Consider the following 19,810-nt stretch of genomic DNA (forward strand, 5'->3'; position numbering starts at 1 on the left):
TTTACATTTTACATATTGCATCTTTAAAATTCAGTTCAAAGCTTGTATGTACTGACATGATTTTGTTACTTGAAACCTTCTTTCATGAAAGGACCACAACAAACACAAATACATTCAAAACATATGTGCAAATGATGATGATTTTAATTCAAACTCTTAAATCAGTTTTTTTTTTTTTGTCCTAAATTTCAATCACTGAACTTGTTTGACTCCATTGACGTCATTTAGGAAAATTTAATGATATTGTGAACTTATTACCACTGCAGAAACAAGTAGCTCGTGTAGGTCATTATGCACAGTCATTTGCAGCTCATGTCAGATGCTCTTACCCCAGAGAGGTTGGGCTTGTAATGGAGATATACCAGGCAAATGGTACAGAGCAAGAGCAGAATAAATCACCCGACCAGGGCATGATGACATGGACTTTAGCTCTAAACTGCCTGAGGAACATGAGAAAATCAGAATTCAAGTAGCCATAAGAGTGCTGTCTGGTGCTGGCTCACAGAATGTGGGTGTCTGTGTGGGTGTCTGTGTGGGTGTCTATGTGTGTGTCTATGTGTGTGTCTGTGTGTGTGTCTGTGTGTGTGTGTGTGTAATGTGAGCACCGTATCCTCAACACACGTAGGAAGTTCACATTTGCATCACTGAGAAGGTGGAGGTGCCTCTCACAGGCCCTTAGCACTTACATGAAATGTAGGAGGAGAGGGTGACTGAGTGCAGGGAGATGAGTCTCCTTGAATATACATTAGGCTGCTAATCCTGTGCCATAAGCCCGAATTTAATTGAATTTTGTAAGGTGTTCCAATAAAAAAACTTCTTGCAACATGGTGATTGCAATAAATCATGCAAAGGAACCAGTGCTTTAATTTCTCGTCTTGGCCTTGGCTTTTACCATTTTAAAGGCAGTACAAATACAGTATGCAGCCCACAGAAAGATCCAACACACACACACACATGCACGCACGCACACACACACACACACACACACACACACACACACACACACACACACACACACAAGCATGCACGCAGGCTGTGACAGTGCAGCCTCAGCAGGTGGTGTGTATGTAGGTGGTGTGGGTGCTTCATATTCATCCAGGATGGCATCCATTTCAAGCCAAGATAGACTACAGAGCATGACTCCCACCTTCTGTGGGTCATGTCCGTTTCCTCTTACAGGTAGAAACAAGAAGAATTCAAAAGATATTTTTGTTGTGCGCATCTGGCCAATAATATAGTATTTTTGTTCTACATTATTTTAACATTGCACTTTGCAGATTATACTCGAACATTGTGTTGAATTGAGTCTTAGATTTGCAGGGTTTGTTCCTCAGTTGGTTTTGTTGGATTAAAATAGATTGACTGAGCACAGACTGCAAAAGAGAAAAGCTGCTGTCTTCTCTGTCACTGCCAAGATTTGGTAAGATTGGACTAATGGCTAGTGTTAACTGTTTGCCTCCTTTTCAATTGTTAAAAATTCTCAAAATAAATGTTTCCATGGTGAGATGAAATTTATGTAATACCAGCTAAAATATGTAATTTTATATTTAAGATGAAAAGCATTATAACTACAATGAAAATAATATGTACATGTAAAATAAGATTTTTGCTTTGGTTTTCTCTTTAAAAGCAACTTTCACTTTAGCCAACCTTTTACCCTTTCCATCTGAACATCTGCCTCAGTGCCTAGTCTGTAATTGTGTGTGAGTGTGAGGGATTGGAAACACTTCCTTCCTTTCTTCCTCCAGCTTTCTGTTTAGTGTTAGTGAGCAGCCAAGTTTTGCCTTGTGGTTATAGATCTTGGTCAGGCCATCCCTCTCCAGCTGGTCTAAGGCAGAGCTGGTTTCATCTTATGCAAGATTATCCGGCCAGTGATTCAGGGCTGACTGGTTTCACACTGTAAAGCTCGCAGTTCATCTGTGTTGTGCATGAGGTGGCGGGACTCTCAGGCACAAGCTGTGTCTCCCAGACGTGGTTTGTCCAGATCCACCACTTTTAAATGTCACTTGTGTCATTTGATTGAGAAGAAGGGTGTCACACCGAAAAGGAAAGAGGAGAAACGGACAGATTGCTTTGCATGGTGAGTCAGACAGAGAAAAGCTGTGTTCATTAATAAATGCATGCATGGGTGTGAAAGCATGAAGGAATTAAGTGCCTCTCATTGATATGACAGATTGTTCTGGTGCCTGTCATTTAATACACCATAAAAGGATGGATAAAATGGACTGTGCTACTCCTGCCTTCCGTTTTTATTATTAATGTAAATAATATCTTTTTAAATAAGCATGTATGCTGCGCTCTCTATTTATTCCATGTAAATCTTATATGAAAAATATGCTAAAAATCAGATCATGGGCTACAAAAACTAACATGCAACTGAAGGTACTTAGAGAAAATACATTTGAAAGGTAAACACAAACACACATCCATGTACAGTGTAATTTAAAGTTTATTAAGAGCTGATCACAAGTAAAATTAACAGATATTCTTTCTGCACAGGGAGCATTTACTGATTGACGCTGTGTGTTTTGAGTGTCTGTGTGTAATGGCTTCATAGGAACACTGTTTCTTTGTGATAACAACACACCTATTACTGAGTTTTACTGTGACTTGCACCACACAAGGAAAATCAAGCAGTATTGAAGTGTGACAGATGGATTCGTGTGGATTTCAGTCTGTTGCTGCTACATTTATTCCTAATCTTGAGCTCATTAACAGAAAGGAGCTTATGAGTAGCAAACAAAAGATTCATCTGGAAGATATTTGTTGGTGCATAACCCCACTGAGGGTGCGTTCTACTTGTGAAAAGCTCCTGGAATAAAGAGACATCATTCACAAATCATCTAATGTTTGGTCTACAGCACATTCATTATGCAGTAAAAGTCCCTAAAGAATACTCTCTCTATAAATAGCACTTCTAAATTTAAATTCCTAATTGAATAATCTATTATTTCATTGTTGTTGGCCTGCTCAGACTGTAGGTTATTTAAAAACTGAAAGAAGATAGAAGATTGCGAAAACATTTTTTTAATAAGTTAGGATGAGGTTTTGGTTTAACCTAAAAAGACATCACCGTACATGCCCACTCCCTCCACCTTATTGTCTCCAGCCTGATCGACCAGCTCGGGGAAGTGAGCCCCCACACAGACATTAACAGCCTCCTTCACCTCCGCTGGCAGAGTCCTCAGTTTCTGCTCATGCTCCTTCAGAGCCTCCTGATTGAGCTGCAGACACAGGGGCTAAAGGTTAGTCAGAGGTTACAGACTTTCTGAAATGACACATTAACATTTTTATAGTTTCTTCTTTTCTCCACCAGGCACTCATCATAATCTTTAAAGAATTGAGTTCTGTACTGGCGTATGCAAAAACCAAGGGTTGATTTTAAACTGCAGGATATTTAATTGGCAGTGTGCCTGTTTTAGTGAAAAGAGTCAGGTAGGATCCAGCACATACGTACATGTCCTCAATTGTCCCTTTGTTTATTTCAGCCTCGCTTAAATTTCTCCCACTTCTCACAATATCAAAAACTGTATTCGTAATCTAATACTACTGGTGAAACATAAAAACACACTATCCATCTGGCATTCACACGTCAATGTCTAAACTATCTAACACCTCTTTTCTCAACACCAACCACCAAGATTTCACCGATTCAAAGCAAAGCATTGTCATAAAAGTGCTCTGACATCACTTACAGCGGTGGGAGCTTGCTCTGTACTTTCTCAGTCGCCTAAACTGGATGTGTCACACCGCAGCATTACGTATAAACACTGAATGGACAGATGGACAGATGGCTAGGATTACCAATGTATTTGCAAAACTGGGTTTTGCTTGTGGCATAGTTTGAATTGCAGATATGTGCATATATACATTTACATTTTAGTCACTTGGGGGATTATGATGAAACACCTGCCATATGAGAGTTTCTATAGGGGGGATAAAAAGAGACACCACGAGAAAGGCCTTTACATATGAGTGTTAAGACCTGGGTTTCAATTAAGGCTGTTCTTTGACAAAAGAGTATAAGACTGCATTCAGACAGATTTTCACTCTGTGTGTAAAAACACAGCAATGTCCCATCATTCACAGACACAGCTCTTTTTTAAAAAAAAAATCAGACAGTGAATGGATGCTATGGTTTGAAACATCCCTGCTCATGTAGTACCTTCTGATGGTTAAGAAACCAAAAGAGTTTGCAGTGTTGATCAATGGAAACCCGAGCAATAATGTGCAAAAGTGACTTTTAGCTTATATGAGAAAACAGCTGTAAAACAGTGAATCCAAGTCTAATGTGACAAAAACAACTGGAGTCAGTGTGGTCAGTGTGTGTACCTGATTGGTCAGGTTCTTGATTTCTTCCAGTGTAGCAGCCTGTTTCTTCATGAGAGCCGCTTGCTGTGGGCTGTAATCTGCAGACTGTAACAATACAATAAAGTTACAACAGAACATGTCACCACTGAAAAACACTATTGATCTGTGGTTAGACTGTGCGCACATGTGTGTGCATTTGGTATCAAGTCCGTGATAAAGACTGTTTGCACTTCTCCTGCTCATGTTTCTCTCTCTGAGTGTATGTGTGTGTACATGTGAGAAGGAATGCACCCATGGGAGGCAACCTGAGCGAGAGGATCAATACGGTTAAGTCACAACAGGTTGGACTTGTCCAGTTTGGTTACACAGCCCTCATTACACAGCATTATCGTGTTCAATACTAAGACTGCACTGATTAAAAAAGCAATTGGGTTATACAAGTTTGCAGTAATTAATGGGCAAATGCTGATTAAGTAGATCAAACTGAGCTGCTGTGTGAGCCTAACGTGTGCAGGGATGCTGAGGGGTTTGCAGCCATCCATACAGAGTCGATAAGAAAGGAGCGAAATGAGTCAGAGTCCAAATACAACAGGTCTGAATCTTGATGAGGCAACAGAGCTCAGTGACTCATCGACCACACATGGGTCGGCCCGCTCCCTGTAAACAGCTTCTGAGTAATGGACAAGCCTGGCCTATGGTCAGGGCTCACTGCACTGGACAACAGGGTGTGTGTGTTTGTCTATGTGGGTGGTCTGCAGCTGAATGAATGTGCATGCTCACGTGTGTGTGTCTGTGTGTGTGTGTGTGTGTGTGTGTGTGTGTGTGTGTGTGTGTGTGTGTGCGCGTGTGTGTGCGTGCATGTGTGTAAAAATCACTTCTACATGCTTAAAGTGATTTTCTTCCAGGTTTTATTCAGATTTTTAGACACTTGCTATTTAAAGGAATAGTTAGGAATAACATTTATTTGCTCTCTTAATGAGGGTCAAATCAGAAAATTGAAATCACATATAGAGTTGCACACTAAATATGTGCCAGCTTAACATAAAGACATTCTGCTTTCTTGTCAGAAGATGCAAATATAGACACCACATTCACTCAGCATCAATCTTCTTCATCAATCTAACCATCAACAAGAAAGCGAGTGAGTGAGTAATCCGCAGACTGTTGAACTATTCCTTTAAAATCTCATAATTTCTCATAGTTTCTATACTTACTGCATTATCAGACTGACTGGCCTCATCCAGCTGTTCTGTGCTCATTGCCTTTTTCATCCTAAGGAAAGATAATTAGAATTTGTAATTAGCACTCATATACTCAATATTAAAAATCCAACAACTCAAGATAGAAATGCACAATGCCATGTGGCAGAGAAGTGTGTCCTCATTTGTGTTTTTATATTTCAACAAGAAGCGTCAACCCTGTGAGAGGAATAGCACTGAATGGGAACACATCAAGTACATGAAGGCGAGGTCACGCTGTGAACTCACTTTGCTTTATCTGAGGATGGACATTTTGAGAGGCTTTTCTTCTTATTTTCTTTGGCTTGGCTGCAAAACAAGACAAAGATGGAAAGTAAGCTTGATTTCAAATCTTGAAATGAAATGTGGCCTCATAAACAACCTTTCTCCCTGAAGCACAAATTTCAGGGCTGTGTGTATTTGATGTGACCTTTTCTTTAGAGTGAAAGAAAGGCTTAATGTTAGCTTATAGTGTCTCTCTGGACAGGTAGATGGACAGGGCCGCCTTCATTTCCCTACTGCTGTTTAAACACCTGCTGGATAATGGTTGTCCTGAGCTAACCATCTGCCAGCTGGGGACTGGGGATAACACACACACACACACACACACACACACACACACAGAGAACACCATAGGCCAGCCAAGGACATTAGACGACCCCCTGCATCGAGGTGATTCATTCATTATTTAAGGTATTATCTTTGTAAAATGTCAAATGTTTCACCTCAGATCACACACACCAGTATCTCAAGGCACAGACTGGATAAACTCAGCATGTTCCAAACATGATGTATGTGTGCTCACACCTCTCCAGGGTCTTCAGTTCGCTGCTGTGTCTCTCCGTGGCCAGCTCCAACAGTTTGGCCAGTCTCTGTCACAATAGAAGAAGAAGGCAATTGCACAATCACAGCTGATATGATGCTTGAAAATGAGACTTGAGGAGTTTTAAATAGCAACGTCCATGTGTTGTGATCAAAGTCTTTCTTCTTTAACCCAAACAGAAGTCCAGCCTTCTGCCTTTAGGTTTGACCAGTACAATTGGCCCATGATCTGCATGTGAGATGCTAATTATCAGCTGACTTCTACAGTACTCTGTCTCTGAGGTGGAAACCTGTGAAGAATTACCTGATTGACCCCACGGTCTTATGCAGATTCAGAGCAGCCTGAGCAACCTAGGTCTGATGTATAATCAATACAGAGTGTCTAAAGCGCTGGATGTTTGCCCGTGATCTGCGACGCAGCGCGAGGCGGTAAAATTAGGAGCTTCATGAGAGACATGAATGCATCCTGAACCATGGAAATGAATCCTATTTTTGGGGTGAATACATAATGTATTACAGACAGCTGGGGGCAAGGACATGGAGCATATCTTGAGTTTCTACCTATTTAAAAAATATTCACGTCTGGATGGAATGAAAAACAAAAGACAGCAATTGTTTCCTGCTGTTTAAATCAGACGTACAGGCTCTCTGCAAAATTACCACTCAGTTCTTATTTCAGAAGTGAGATGAGAATTTAGTTCTTCTATCATTTACCACCCAATACCAAATACCAAGTGACAACTCTAAAAAAACTAAATGTACTTGGAAAAACTACTTACAATTTATAATAGCCTATATAAGACAGTTACATTATTATTAGATTAAGATATGTGATTCATTCATATTGATTAGCCATGTTTCTAATTCTAAATAAAATGAGCTGTTAATCTTGGTGTGAGGTTTTAAAGGCTTTTACTACTAGCCTCTGTAGCAAACTGCTCTTTTTTCTTCTTCTGCTGGTCATTCTGATCCGTCCACAGAGCTTGGAGGTCGACCTGCATTTTTTCCTTCTGCTCCTTCACCCGCTCCGTAGTCACACTGGAGTCAGAGGTGCTTCCCGCTCCGCTGGAGGACCCATAAGAAGATACAACACAACCAGACACATGAGCAGAGAAGAGAATTGAGCTTAACAGCCACTCGCCCTCCAAGTGCAGAAATAAGAGTACATTTCATCTGAAAGAGAAAATCCTATATAGCAATGCTCATTAGACCTTGAATAAAATGTGTTACCCTGAAAGCATAATGTGGAAGGCTGTGCACAAAAAGCACTGCAGCCCATATTCATTTTGTTTTCTCTTCATCTTCTAATATTCTGATTCAGCTAAACAAAAAAAAAACAACAAAAAAAAATGCTGTGCTTCTAAATAAAACCTCTGACCAAAACAACAGCAACTTGATTAGTGGGGCAATATTAATAAACCACAGAATCCACTGCTACAAAATAGTGTTTGGTGAATGACTAAACATAAACAATTGGGCAGATGGGTCCTGTTACTCTGCAGTGAATACATCACACCCCTCCTCCATCAACACTATCCAACCCTCTTTTGTCAAACAGTTTTTTTCTCCATCCATATTTCAGCTTGAAAATGACTGAAACACAGGATGACAACAAATAGAGAAAAAAAAAATCATCTTACTCTTTTTTCTTCACCGAGACCTTCTTCTTAATGCCTTTGAAGGTGTCAGAGTATTTCTGAATCAGATCCTCTCCTTTTTTCTGATACTTCTTCTCTGTTTCTTTCATCTCTTTCTCCTGACGCTTGGTGACCTTCAGATAGCTCTTGTGCTGTGTCAATTCCTCAGTAGTCACAGTTGAAGGCTCTGCAGCATAAACACTCAGGGTTTTGTTGTGTCGGCAATGGATGTTCATTCATAATAAATCTATGCAGCAGAAAATACCTCTAAACTGGTCTGTGTTTTCCTTCTCAGGGATGTTTACCTACAGTGTATGGGCTGAAGGGAAAGTGTGATGAGTGCAGGTATGTGAAGCATTTCAGTATTACCTTCGCTGCACGTTGGCGGCTGAGAGCAGTTATCTGATCCTGGAGTCTCGGTTGGGGCTGGACAGGGCACGGCCACGGCATCAGGCTGTGCTGGAGCCTCCTCTGTGCCTGCTTTATCATCTGTGCTAGTGTCATTCACTGGTTCCTCTTTGGTTTCAGGAGCCTCCTCTGTGCCTGCTTTATCGTCTGTGCTAGTGTCATTCACTGGTTCCTCTTTGGTTTCAGGAGCTGCCTCTGCCTCTGGGGACTCTTCTTTCTCAGGGGCAGCCTCCTCAGGGGAGGGAGTGGCCTCAGGGACGGTTTCAGACGTTCCTGCATCTGGTGCTGGATCTTCAGCAACAGCAGTATCAGGTGTTTCAGATGGCTCTGCTGTAGGCTCTGGGGTATCTGTTGTTTTCTCTGCCTCTTCTTTAGCTTCTACTGCAGTAGTTTCTGCTAGAGGCTGTTCATTGACCTCGACAGGCGGAGTGGGTTCAGGTGGGGTCGTTTCTAAAGGTGGAAAGTTCACTGATCAACTATAGCTTCTCAATTCGGCCCTACTAAAAGTGTCAGTACCTTTAAAAAATACATTCTCAACACAGTGTGCCCTTCACACGCTTCATTACCTGCAACAGTGGCTTCACTCTCCTTATCTTTGGCTGCGGGGGTGGGGGCTGCAAGAGGCAACTCATAGGGAGAAATATAGTCGGAGGATGACTGCAGAAAGAAAAGGAACATCACAATTTAGGAGGCCTGGTCGTCTTCCAAGAAGTTAATTAGTGCAGTTACAGTTTAATAACTGAACTGGGGACAACAAAACCTCGATAAACTTCAAGTGATGCCTCAGCTACACTTATAACTAGGTCCAACAGCCTAGAATACATTACTCCAATTTTAAAATCACTTTATTGGCTCCCAGGACATTTTAAAGTGGATTTTAAAAATTTAATGATCACTTTGAGGCTCCAAAGGGGTTGGATCTTGAATATATAGCTGATCTCCTGACCCCCTAACAGTTTGAAGATAAACTAAGATCCTTTGACAGGTCATCCCTGGCTGAGTCAGTTTGTTACCTCCTTGGGGGTCTTTGTGGTCTTCTCTGTGCCCTTTGTTGGATTAAATAGGGCATCTGTGAAATCTGAGGTAGAATCAAATATGTCAGTGTACAGAAGAACAGTCATTTGTTATTTAATATCTGCTACAATCTTTAATAAAAAAAAAATTAAATGTTACTGAGTCTCACATATCCTCACTGAATCTACTGAGCCTTGTTCCTGACTGTCACTCTGGCAACATGGATTCAGTTGCAGCAGAGATTTTTTTTTTCTTTTGCCAAAAACACAAACTGAAAGGCCAAGCACCTGCGAAGGCAGCAGGGATGTAGTCCTTGACCTCGATGTACACAAAGAGGGCAGGGAGAGTGAGCGGCATGTTGCTCTCACTGCGCAGGCAGATGTGATGGAAGCCTGTAGGGTAGAAGACAAACCTCTGTGAATTAAAAACAAGGCATCTGAGGCCTTGGATGACTCAGTGATGTTTTAAATTATGTAGATTAGATGAAGCATGAAGTATTTCTTCCACTGACCTGATTGGATAGCATCAAGAGGGATGATCCTGTGCCCCAGGAATTTACCATTCTCCTCATGGACTACAAGTCTTAGAGAAGCCATTTCTGGGAGAAGGATCTATTCATGATAACAACAGTTATATTAAGATAAACAGCAGCAAAAATAATGGCTGCTGCAAACATGTCTGTGCAAACATGTTGACCATGTTTAGTGTATTGATGTATACCTTCTCAAAAACAAAAGGCTCCTCATTCCACACTGGGTTGATGGCATTAGGTGTGGTCGACCACTTGGTGCGATATTTCTTCTTGGGGTCTCCCGGGAGCCCGATCACCTCCACCTCAACCCCGGTTTTCACATTCTTGTCAGACAGGAACTGGCCTGAGTAGATCTAACGAGACAAGAGTGGATGACATACAAAGGATACACATGTTTTTTCGTGGATTCACGTTCAGAACACAGTGAATATAAACAGAGCTCAGGTTTTCACTCATGCAGTTTGCCCGATAGCAAGACGGTCACAGGAAGCTTGTGTTATTACAAACACGGCTGCACAAAAAACAAACAAAGACATCACAAGGCTACTGAGGGTAATAATTTCTCATTTTTTGTCTGTTCATCAGTTTTCTTACAGTACAATGTCATAAATGAAGCAATTTGCATAAGATTGATATAAGAGTGAGAGAAGCTCAATAATGTCTAGGCTGTGAATCTCTGTGAACCTGCCTTTATGGTCAGTGTGCTTGCCACAACAGTGTCAATCCTGTCACAGAAAGGATCAAACTTCTTGTCACTGCGACGCATAATATCATGCTTGAGTAGGTAGCCCGTTCTGCCGTTGAATTCAAACAGAGCCATGTTCAGCTGCATGGGGAAATCTGAAAAGAGACACACACACAGCCCATTCATGCCCCCTCTCTTCAGCGTGAGGACGAGCAGCGAGGATTTGGGATGCCAAGGTGCTGTGAATACTTGTGAACTGCAAAGAAGTGCAACACTGACCCACTGTGGTGAAATGCAAGAGCAATGAGATTTTAAAACTAAATAGTTTAAACATGTCAGACTGAAATGATGATTAAAGAAGAAGATGGTTACATCCTTTCATGTGGTTAAACAGATTTATGGCATTTTAAGTGGTTCTCAGTGTATTGGGTGTTCACATCTACCCATTGTCTGGTAGTTGAGCGCCACCATCTGGCAGCCTACGTTCCAAAAAGGCTGAGGACTGTAATTGGATGAGTCCATTCTTGTTCCTTTGGGGTAAATCCTGCTCATCTGCCTCTTATTGTATCTGAGGAGGTTAGTTTAGGAAGCAAAGTTTTATGCATTGTACATTGTACTGTCTGCTAGGATACTCTTACACATAGTCAACATACAGCAGCATATTATGGTCTAATTTTGTGTCATTTTAAAACATATTGGTCCCACTTGAACATATGTTTCTATTTTTTGGAGAATGAAACATCTGCAGCACTCTTAAAGGATACTCGACAAATTCAACAGCAGTCTTAGCAATCATTGCCTCCCCTTTGGTCTCCACAAAAGAAGAGATTACGTAACTCTTGTTTTTCTCTAGGGGAGAAAGGAAAGTGAGGAAGAATTGCGTAACACTGGTTCTGATTTGTTTACCTGCAATTTTTTTTTAAGGTATGTGTATTTAAGTCAGTTCTGTGTGGTTATGATTGAATACTTCTGGCATTGTCAAAAGAGATGAATTTGTTGGGCTGGATATAGTTGACCAAGGATGACATTGCCTCATACGCTGTTACTTCTTGTCCAGCTGTGCCCTGGTGGGGAAATAAACTGATGTTTGAACTGTTTGGGTGGTGTAGAGCAATTAAAACGTCATCAAAATCATCATCCTCTACCTCATCGGATGTCTTCATTTTCTCCTCATCGTGTTCCTCTGTGTCCTCTTGCTCCTCATTGTCCTCCACAGCTGCATCCCCCTCAGCTTAAACATATAAATGTAAAGTCAGCAAAGAAAAAAAATAACCAAGCAGGCCTACAGTAGGATTTTAATCTGATTCAGCTTGATTTCTAATTTGTCCACCGTGGTTCTCGTGGGTGCTGGGTGCTGGGTTTGCAGGATCATGGGATGTGCCATCTGCATCGCTGGTTGGTGCGGCTGTGGTTGTGGCATGGTCAGTGGCTGCTGTGGGTTTCTTGGCCTGAGTCGGCTTTTCATGGCTGCCCTTCTTGTTCTTGATGAGGACCTTGCCCAAGAGCTCAGATGGGCTGGGGATCTGGTGACCTGGCTTCAGCTGGATGTTACAGATAAATACAAGATGAAGCCTGATGCTAACTTGAACACAGACAAAACAGAACATGTTCAGGGATGTAGCTACCAGCATGCTAACATTTGCTAATTAGCACTAAATACAAGCTGATGGGAAAGAGTTGGTTTGGTCATAAACTCAAGGTAACTGATATTTTACCTGATGATAGTGCTAGAATAAAATTAACATTTCACTAAAGTCATTAGATTGTATCACCTGAGGGCCCCAAATATCAGGTGCAAATTTTAATGACAAGCCATTCAATAGTTTTTGAGACATTTCACTCAAAAAACAACCTCATAGATGTTTCATCCTCCAGGAACCATGAATCTATGTCTGAACTAAATTTCAAGGTAGTTCATGTGACACGGAGATGGCCTGTCTCAGGGTAAATACAATGTGAAGATGTTTTACTGACTTTATTGGCTGGTGGTTGAGCAAAACCTTCTTTGGAGGCTGGAATCAGGGACATTTCAAGTCTAGCATTTTGTAAATCCTTGTTATGGTCATTATGGCCAGGACACAGTTAAACATGTGCTGTCTCTCCCCCCACACAACAAACACAACTCTCTGCCAGCTGAGAGGAGGGGAACAAATGTCAGCTGTTAATATAAATCTATACTGCTTGGGTGGGTGTAGGAGCCAATCAGGGTTATGTCTAGCAGAGATAAACAGTACAAACATAAAACTTGAACTTTGCCATTTATTACCTTCATATTAACCGGCAGAACTCAGCTGAGTCACACAGTATAACATGATAATCCTTTATCTGATTTCTCAGGCAAAGCGAAACTTTAACAAATGCTCCATATATAAACTTGATCTTGAAGTCTGTTATTCTGAAAGCGAACTGTGATGCAGCAGTGTACTCACAGGGTATTTTTCCAGTGGTTCTGTCAGCAGGGCATCACCAAATATGGTTTTGCAATAGTTGGCCATTTTCTCTTGCTGTTTGACACTGTAACAAAGCAGAGCAACACCTGTTACTATATGATATTGCTGCCAGGATGAAGGGTTTAATTACATCCTCAATGTGTTCCATCAGTATCCCATTCGGGATAATAACATCAGAATATTATTACATTGTGTTAACTGCATTACATGGCATTATGGGAAAGCTCTTACGAGTCAACGTGGTTCTCGAATGAGAGGATAACAGGGTACTGCGAGGTCTTGAAGGCACTCTCAGCAATGGCCTCAATTACATCCTGTCAAGCATCACAAAATGATGGGTATTTTTTCTTCATTTAACTCTAATTTTATTTAAATTACATTAAGATTAAATAGTTTCAATTGGCAAGCTGATGACAAAGCAGCAAACAACATTTGTACAAATAAAGTCATGTAAATCCCAGACGGATGTGAAACCAACAGACCAAGGCTTCATGTGAAACCTCCTGACAAACTGCAGAACGACTGCCTCTGTGCAGAGGCCCTGAAGTCGGCTCCAAGCCTGTCACATCTAGCAGCTGACAGTAAACTGATGTGAGGTGTTGTGGAAAGGCCCCCGGGACTGTGGCACTCTGGCTGCCCTTAAATGGAAGTGTGAGAGGATGATGTGGGTACTTGTCTGCTTGTGTGTGTTTGTGTGTTACTGTACACTTTTAAGACCTCACACTCTTTTGCTTCTTAATGTGCACACAGACCTGAATAAAAGGCAATCAGAGAATTTATAGGTTTATCATGGTACCCATGATACATTGTGACATTTCACGTGAATGTAAATGTTTTAATGAAACAAACACAGACTGAGCTTGTGGGGGTTGATCATGAAGTTAAAAAACAAAACAAACAAACAAAAAAAAAAACAGTGTTTCCATCCCCGTTCTTTACAGTGTACAAAATCAAGAAGGGTTGAGAAAATATTAGGCAGTGAAGCAAAAATGTGAAACTCAGTACCAGTGAGTACCAGTCAAAAGTTTGGACACACTTTCTCATTCAATTCAATCGTAAAATGTGTCCAAACTTTTGACTGTTAGTGTATGTCTCCTTAGTGACGGAGATGCCATAACCACCTTGAAGAGGATCTCAGTTGTCATAGTGAAGCCGTGAGTAATGATGGGCTCTTCATCTGGAGGTTTTCCCTTCCAGCAGTCCAGCTCCAGACATCGGCATCCAGACAGCAGACACTGGCGGTACATCTCCGGAGAGGACACGCCAGAGAACTGACCAGCTGCAGGGAGACAAAGCACTAAGTCTCAGAAAAATCTCCAAATATACCTAGTGAGGCTCAATGCTGCAAGCAAATGCAGTGTTTATGTGAGTATTTGGAATAATGGTGAGTAGACAAGAGAATATCTATGCTAAAATCAAACTAGTGAATGTGACCTGTCAGGTATGTGTTGTGAGAGGACTTGATGAAGTAGTGGGGTATGGGTTGGGTCATGTCCTGGCACTTAGCTAGTCTGTCCTGCATGACAACAGATGTCTCGGGCCCCATCAAGAAAAATATAAGACCTTCTGGAGAAATCAGACCTGGAGATGAACAAAAGGGATATATTGAAGCATTTAAAAAAAAAAACAAAGTATAGACTGCATGACATGACTTTTCATCACCGATTCTCACCTCTGTTGGAATTAGTAGAACAGGGTTCATATTTGTCAATCAGGGCCTTGATCTGATCCTGTCGCAGACGTGGAAACAGCTCCTCATTGAGCCGAGAATCCCTTTGTTTCTCATTGAGAAACTTGGTGAAATTCTCCTTTGTCATGGTGGGTTTGGTGGAGCTGGAAGGCACAGTGAGTCAAAACAGCATTGCACATAACCATACCAGATAGCTCTGACTAGTCATGCATGGGGCTGGGATAAATTAGAATATGTGAAGAATCTTGTCTCCTGAATATTTGAGAATATGTCTACCTTGGGAAATCCAATGATAAATCAAAGATTGGTCAGTCAGATCAGTGACATTAGGAGGGTAAGCCCACAAGAGTTGACTCACTATGAAGTGAAGATCTCATAGATCTCAGGCCGAGGACAGAGATGTGTCAAAAAAGTCCTGAATGCCGTCTCAGTGAACACATCAGGCTTCATGGTGTCATACTGAAATGTAAACACGTGATATCAGCATCAGATGACTATTACAAAAATGCTGGAAATCCACTTCCTTTTCCAAAAATATTTCATTTGCCCTTATACATTTAGAGTAAGGAGGACATCTGAAGACCATATTTACTCACTGAGATACCAGTCAATAATCAAAACAAACCCACGGGCAAGTAAACAATAAGTGACCAAAACAGTGCAAAAAAAAAAAAATTAAAATACATTTCCAGTAAGCAAAAGGTTTCATTTCTAACCTTTCCTTTAGGGAGGTGTGCTGAAGCTAAGGCACCTTCCACCCTCTTCTTGTCCGCAGGGAACATCTTGTAAATACTGAGAAACACACAGCAAAACACTGAGTAGGAAATATGGAAATGTACTGTACAAACTACTGTGTACCATCCCACACCTTCAGAAGGTTTTACTGTAACCTACTTTTTCACTGGGATCTTGCCGTCCTTGTTGGTCTGAAGAGAAATACGAATGTATCTAAGGTTAAAAAACAAAGAGTTAATGTTCCAGTAGTTATGTTGCAATAACAACACTGTTTTATACACAATATAGTCAAATGGTATTGTGTTCACTCAGCATCTACAAGCTAAAGTGTCAGATGGCAAAATGTTCACTCACATTTTCTCCAGGAAGACTTGCCTGCACGCATTGTTTCTGGCAGCATTGTAGGCAATTGCAAGGATGTCATTTGCCCAGTTCTGATGTACATTTAATTCCAAAAACAAACAATATTACACACAGTGTCGACGGGAAATGTGCTTGATATGTCATTAACCCTAACATCATTATATAGGCCTTTAAATCCATGCAAACTCACCACTAGAGGGCATTACCATAATAGTACCTCAGGAAATGAGAGTAGTGCATGATGCGTTTGACCAAAGCACAATTTTGATTTCATTACAGTTAATTAAATTCAGATACTGAAGTCATAAAATCTAATAAAGACTAAAAGGGAGAGAGAAGCAGCCTTATTGGGGGCGAGGCAAAGACTCATTGTTTGATGGATAATGACCTGTGACTGTGTTTGAACAATCAGAGGGGATCAGTGAGGAAAGGACGATTGTAAACAACTAGAGGAAGGACATAATGTCAATAACACGGAGAGCCAGTGTATACACTGGTTTATTACCTGTGTTACTTTCTCTTTGGCGGCAAAGAAGTTATGATAGGTGAGATTCACCGTGTCTAGACCCGACACGATGGTCAGAGTTTTGGCGAGATGGTTGCTGTCTGGGAAATCCATGTTGAACACATTGCGGACCTTGGGGTGCTGTTAAAAGAAAGAAAAGAAGAAGTTTGAAATTCTATTTTCTGTCAAGGAACCATTTTATTTTTTTACAAAGTTTTTCATCCTCTGCATAAAATCACATTGAAACTGAATGGATGTCTTGGAGATTGCAGGCAAATATGCAGACAAGAACATGCAAACATATGCACACTGAGACTCTCTCTCTCACACACACACAGATGCTGTATATGCTATTCCTACACATCTATGCTACTTTCAGAAGTGCAGAGTTGATATCAGCACTGTGGCCGCTTTCCCCAAACTTCTCAGGCCTGAGGGGAAGATGCACTTCCAACAGCATCCCATCTGGGATGGTGCACTGCTTCGTGTGCTCCCTAAGGGAAATAGAGTTCAGATTTCCACTCTGTAAGGGATGACAACGATTGCGTACTGCGTACTCTGTGGAAGCCAGAGTGGAGTGGAAAAGAACTGAAACTACAACAGTCACCTTTCAGCTCAAAAAAAAAAAAAAATCAAAACACACACGGGCTTACTCAGAGGAATCTCAGGTCATGACTCAGTGTGTGTTGATGTTTGTTTTTGTATGTGTACATCTGTGTTTATCTTTAGTTGGGGGAGTCACGTTGGTGCACGTGTCCATTGCCACATTTTGCAATGCAAAAATGCCTTTTATAATAATGGGCAAATTAAGGGCTTGACACCCTATTTGCATCCCTGCAGAGATTCTTATACAATAAACACTCAAGTTTGACTTAAATGTCAAATCAAAGTGAAGGTTACTACATTTAATAATAAAAATGTACTCACTTTGGGAAGTTTAGCATATTTTCCTGTTCTGGTGTCTCTGATGGTAGCAACATCTAGAAATGTTGTCTCCTAGAAACAAGAAACAGAATCATCTCCAGTAGTGAATTCAACATGTTGGCATCAGTCCAAATATGGATCAAAATACAAGTCATCAAAGTGCAAAAGTATGAGGTTTACTTTCTTTGTGTGGAGATTATTTAAATGTATTGTCTCGAAACATCAGGTGAGACACTACTTCTCTTAAAATGCACAAAAACACTTTACAATCCAAAACAGCGAGCCAGCAGTGACTGAGCCAAGACACTTGAGGCACACGTTAATGTAGGCTTCATGGGTTTTTGTGACGTGGTGAAAACCAGCAGGTGCCTCGGATAGAGAGAAAAAAGGGAGAGAGAGAGAGGGAGAGCCCAGCAGGATGTTGAGCCTATATCAGCATCAGTGAGTATCAGCTACAAGCTGCTGGGACCGGAAATGCAATGCCGCTCTTAATTGTCTCAAAGCTTTGGCAGATCATAATCAGATGGGCATTAGATGTGCTGAATCAAACATGTCCTTTCATATTTCGTATGTTTTAATCTGTCAGGGTTATTATTATAGCATTGTGTAAGGGTGTTTGATGTTTTACAGACAGGCTACTGATTACCTTGCTTTGGTTGATCCAGTAGACGTAAAAACCTTTCGCATCCATCTTCATGGTGACAGGAGCAGTTTTTGTGGAGTCCTTAATGGAGACAAGGGAATCAGATTTCACACATTTTTGGACCTTTACTGAGTCTAAACCTCTGACAAGAAACTGTGTGATGTGCTGATGGTAAATGTGATTATTAAAGTAGAGGTCTACCTGTATTTTCAGGAAGAGATAACTAACATCAATGATCAAATACAACTCTATGACTCTTACGGCATTTGAGATTTCTCTAATCTGTATTATTTAATGGGCAACAAAACATAAGATACTTACAGAGTTGCACAGATGAACAGATATGCATATATATCTGCATATATATCAACATTAACTTTTAGATGTGATTAAATAATTCCGTTCTGATATTTCAGAAATTTATACTCACCTCTGACCACTTGGTAAACCTTTCCCCTTTGACCAGGTAGTCTTTGACCTCTGGAGGATCCAGAAAGAATCTTTTCTTATTCATATTATCCATTTTTAATATTCCAGTTTATTGCTGCTATTGAAATATGTCCACTATGTGGATGTCCACCATGGTCATAACAACTGACCAGCTTATCCCTCCACTTGCATCTAAAAGATGTACTAATGCACTAAGTTAAGTGCATAGACTCCAACTGTAGTCAGGGCGCACCCCAAGAAATATGCATTGCAAATTAAGTTGGAAAAAAAAAACATGCAACATGGCATGGTGATAAACATGCTGTTGTCCAAGTGGTTTTAGATTTAGAGATCTAGACAGAAAAATACTGGTTTCATACATTAAATTCAAGAAAACATGTTTTTGCTGTCAATCAATACCAAGACAAATAGCACCTTTGATTTAATGATATTTCTGATGCCACAACAACAAAGCTGAGGTGTAAAAAAAATTTGTTTGTGGCGCACACAGAAATCTCAGACATGGAAATCTCAAATTGTGGGTAAATAAAACCAAATATCTGTTCACCACTAAACGTACACAAGAAATTATTGTTCTTGTAGTTTGGGTGAAGTGACCCTTTAATAAATGCCTCTTCACTGCTGTTCTTCTCATTTATTTTGAGTTTTCATTCAGCAGTTGTAGGTCTGTGGCTGCAAAATTACAATTAATCAGCAGAAGAAACTAGTTGTGATACAGTCCAAGAGCAGGATGTTCTTCTGACTCAAACTCTGCGTTAGATTATTTTGTCTCAGTGCTCATTCACCCTTTTTGAGTTGTTCAGGCCAAACAAATGGCGGCATGCTGCTTCACATATGGTTTCATTTAGCCTGCATTAACTGCACATTGTTTGAATGTGATTTACTGATCGGCTCTATCCGAAGATGTCATTACCAGTTCAGGGTCATAATGAAGTGCAATTTATTACCAAAGGCGGGGCACTGGCTGCTGTTTCAACAAAAGGTTCTCAGTGATTTGGATATCATTCAAATAAACCTTCAGACCGCAGCGAAACTCCTAATGCAAACATTCGGCCAGCCAGGAGTCAATCCAGAGGAGTGACATCTGATAAACCACCACAAGATCGGTTTATTTAAAAGGCTGATGTTTTAATTACAACATTTTATGAAAATGACCACTAATATTACAGTCATATAGAAATTACAGGAGACCTACATTATGGCTGCTCATCATCTTCCTCATGTCTGTCTGTGAAGGTTGTCAGACAACTGGACTTCTAGTATTTAGGTCGAAATGTTTCACTACTCATCCCCCTCTAGTCCCATAGGCTCATTAGGTGAGCTGTGTAAATGGGGGAGAGTCATTAGACCCACACTCCTGAGTTGGTTTCACTTCACACCTGGCCTGAATAGGCTCATTAGGT

At 40.8% G+C, this 19,810-nt stretch overlaps 1 protein-coding gene across 1 annotated transcript; it reads right to left on the reverse strand.

Moving 5' to 3' along the window:
- Positions 1 to 2,844: 2,844 nt before the first annotated feature.
- Positions 2,845 to 18,471, reverse strand: plcb2 (phospholipase C, beta 2). The gene is made up of 32 exons (XM_026302498.1): positions 18,388 to 18,471; positions 17,961 to 18,038; positions 17,318 to 17,386; positions 16,391 to 16,531; positions 15,877 to 15,956; positions 15,682 to 15,735; positions 15,504 to 15,579; positions 15,146 to 15,246; positions 14,770 to 14,930; positions 14,532 to 14,678; positions 14,219 to 14,376; positions 13,329 to 13,411; positions 13,077 to 13,161; positions 11,978 to 12,188; positions 11,793 to 11,878; positions 11,615 to 11,711; positions 11,412 to 11,496; positions 11,091 to 11,215; positions 10,651 to 10,802; positions 10,151 to 10,315; positions 9,942 to 10,041; positions 9,718 to 9,822; positions 9,430 to 9,494; positions 8,983 to 9,073; positions 8,378 to 8,866; positions 8,012 to 8,195; positions 7,295 to 7,436; positions 6,357 to 6,421; positions 5,799 to 5,858; positions 5,526 to 5,583; positions 4,333 to 4,416; positions 2,845 to 3,224 (listed from the first exon to the last, which is right to left on the reverse strand). The coding sequence occupies exons 1-32, from the start codon at positions 18,469 to 18,471 to the stop codon at positions 3,054 to 3,056; spliced, it is 3,852 nt and encodes a 1,283-aa protein (XP_026158283.1). The 3' UTR covers positions 2,845 to 3,053.
- Between the last annotated feature and the right edge of the window lie 1,339 nt (positions 18,472 to 19,810).

The sequence above is a fragment of the Mastacembelus armatus genome, chromosome 22 (genome assembly GCF_900324485.2).
Source record: "Mastacembelus armatus chromosome 22, fMasArm1.2, whole genome shotgun sequence".
NCBI lineage: Eukaryota > Metazoa > Chordata > Actinopteri > Synbranchiformes > Mastacembelidae > Mastacembelus > Mastacembelus armatus.

Coding starts and splice junctions, on each gene's coding strand:
- plcb2 (XM_026302498.1), bottom strand. CDS start 18,471: ATGAATAAGAAAAGATTCTTTCTGGATCCTCCAGAGGTCAAAGACTAC. Junction 13,412..14,218: donor CAACTGAGATCCTCTTCAAG/GTGGTTATGGCA, acceptor GATGCTTGACAG/GATGTAATTGAGGCCATTGC. Junction 10,316..10,650: donor CAAGCACACTGACCATAAAG/GCAGGTTCACAG, acceptor TTGTCTCGTTAG/ATCTACTCAGGCCAGTTCCT.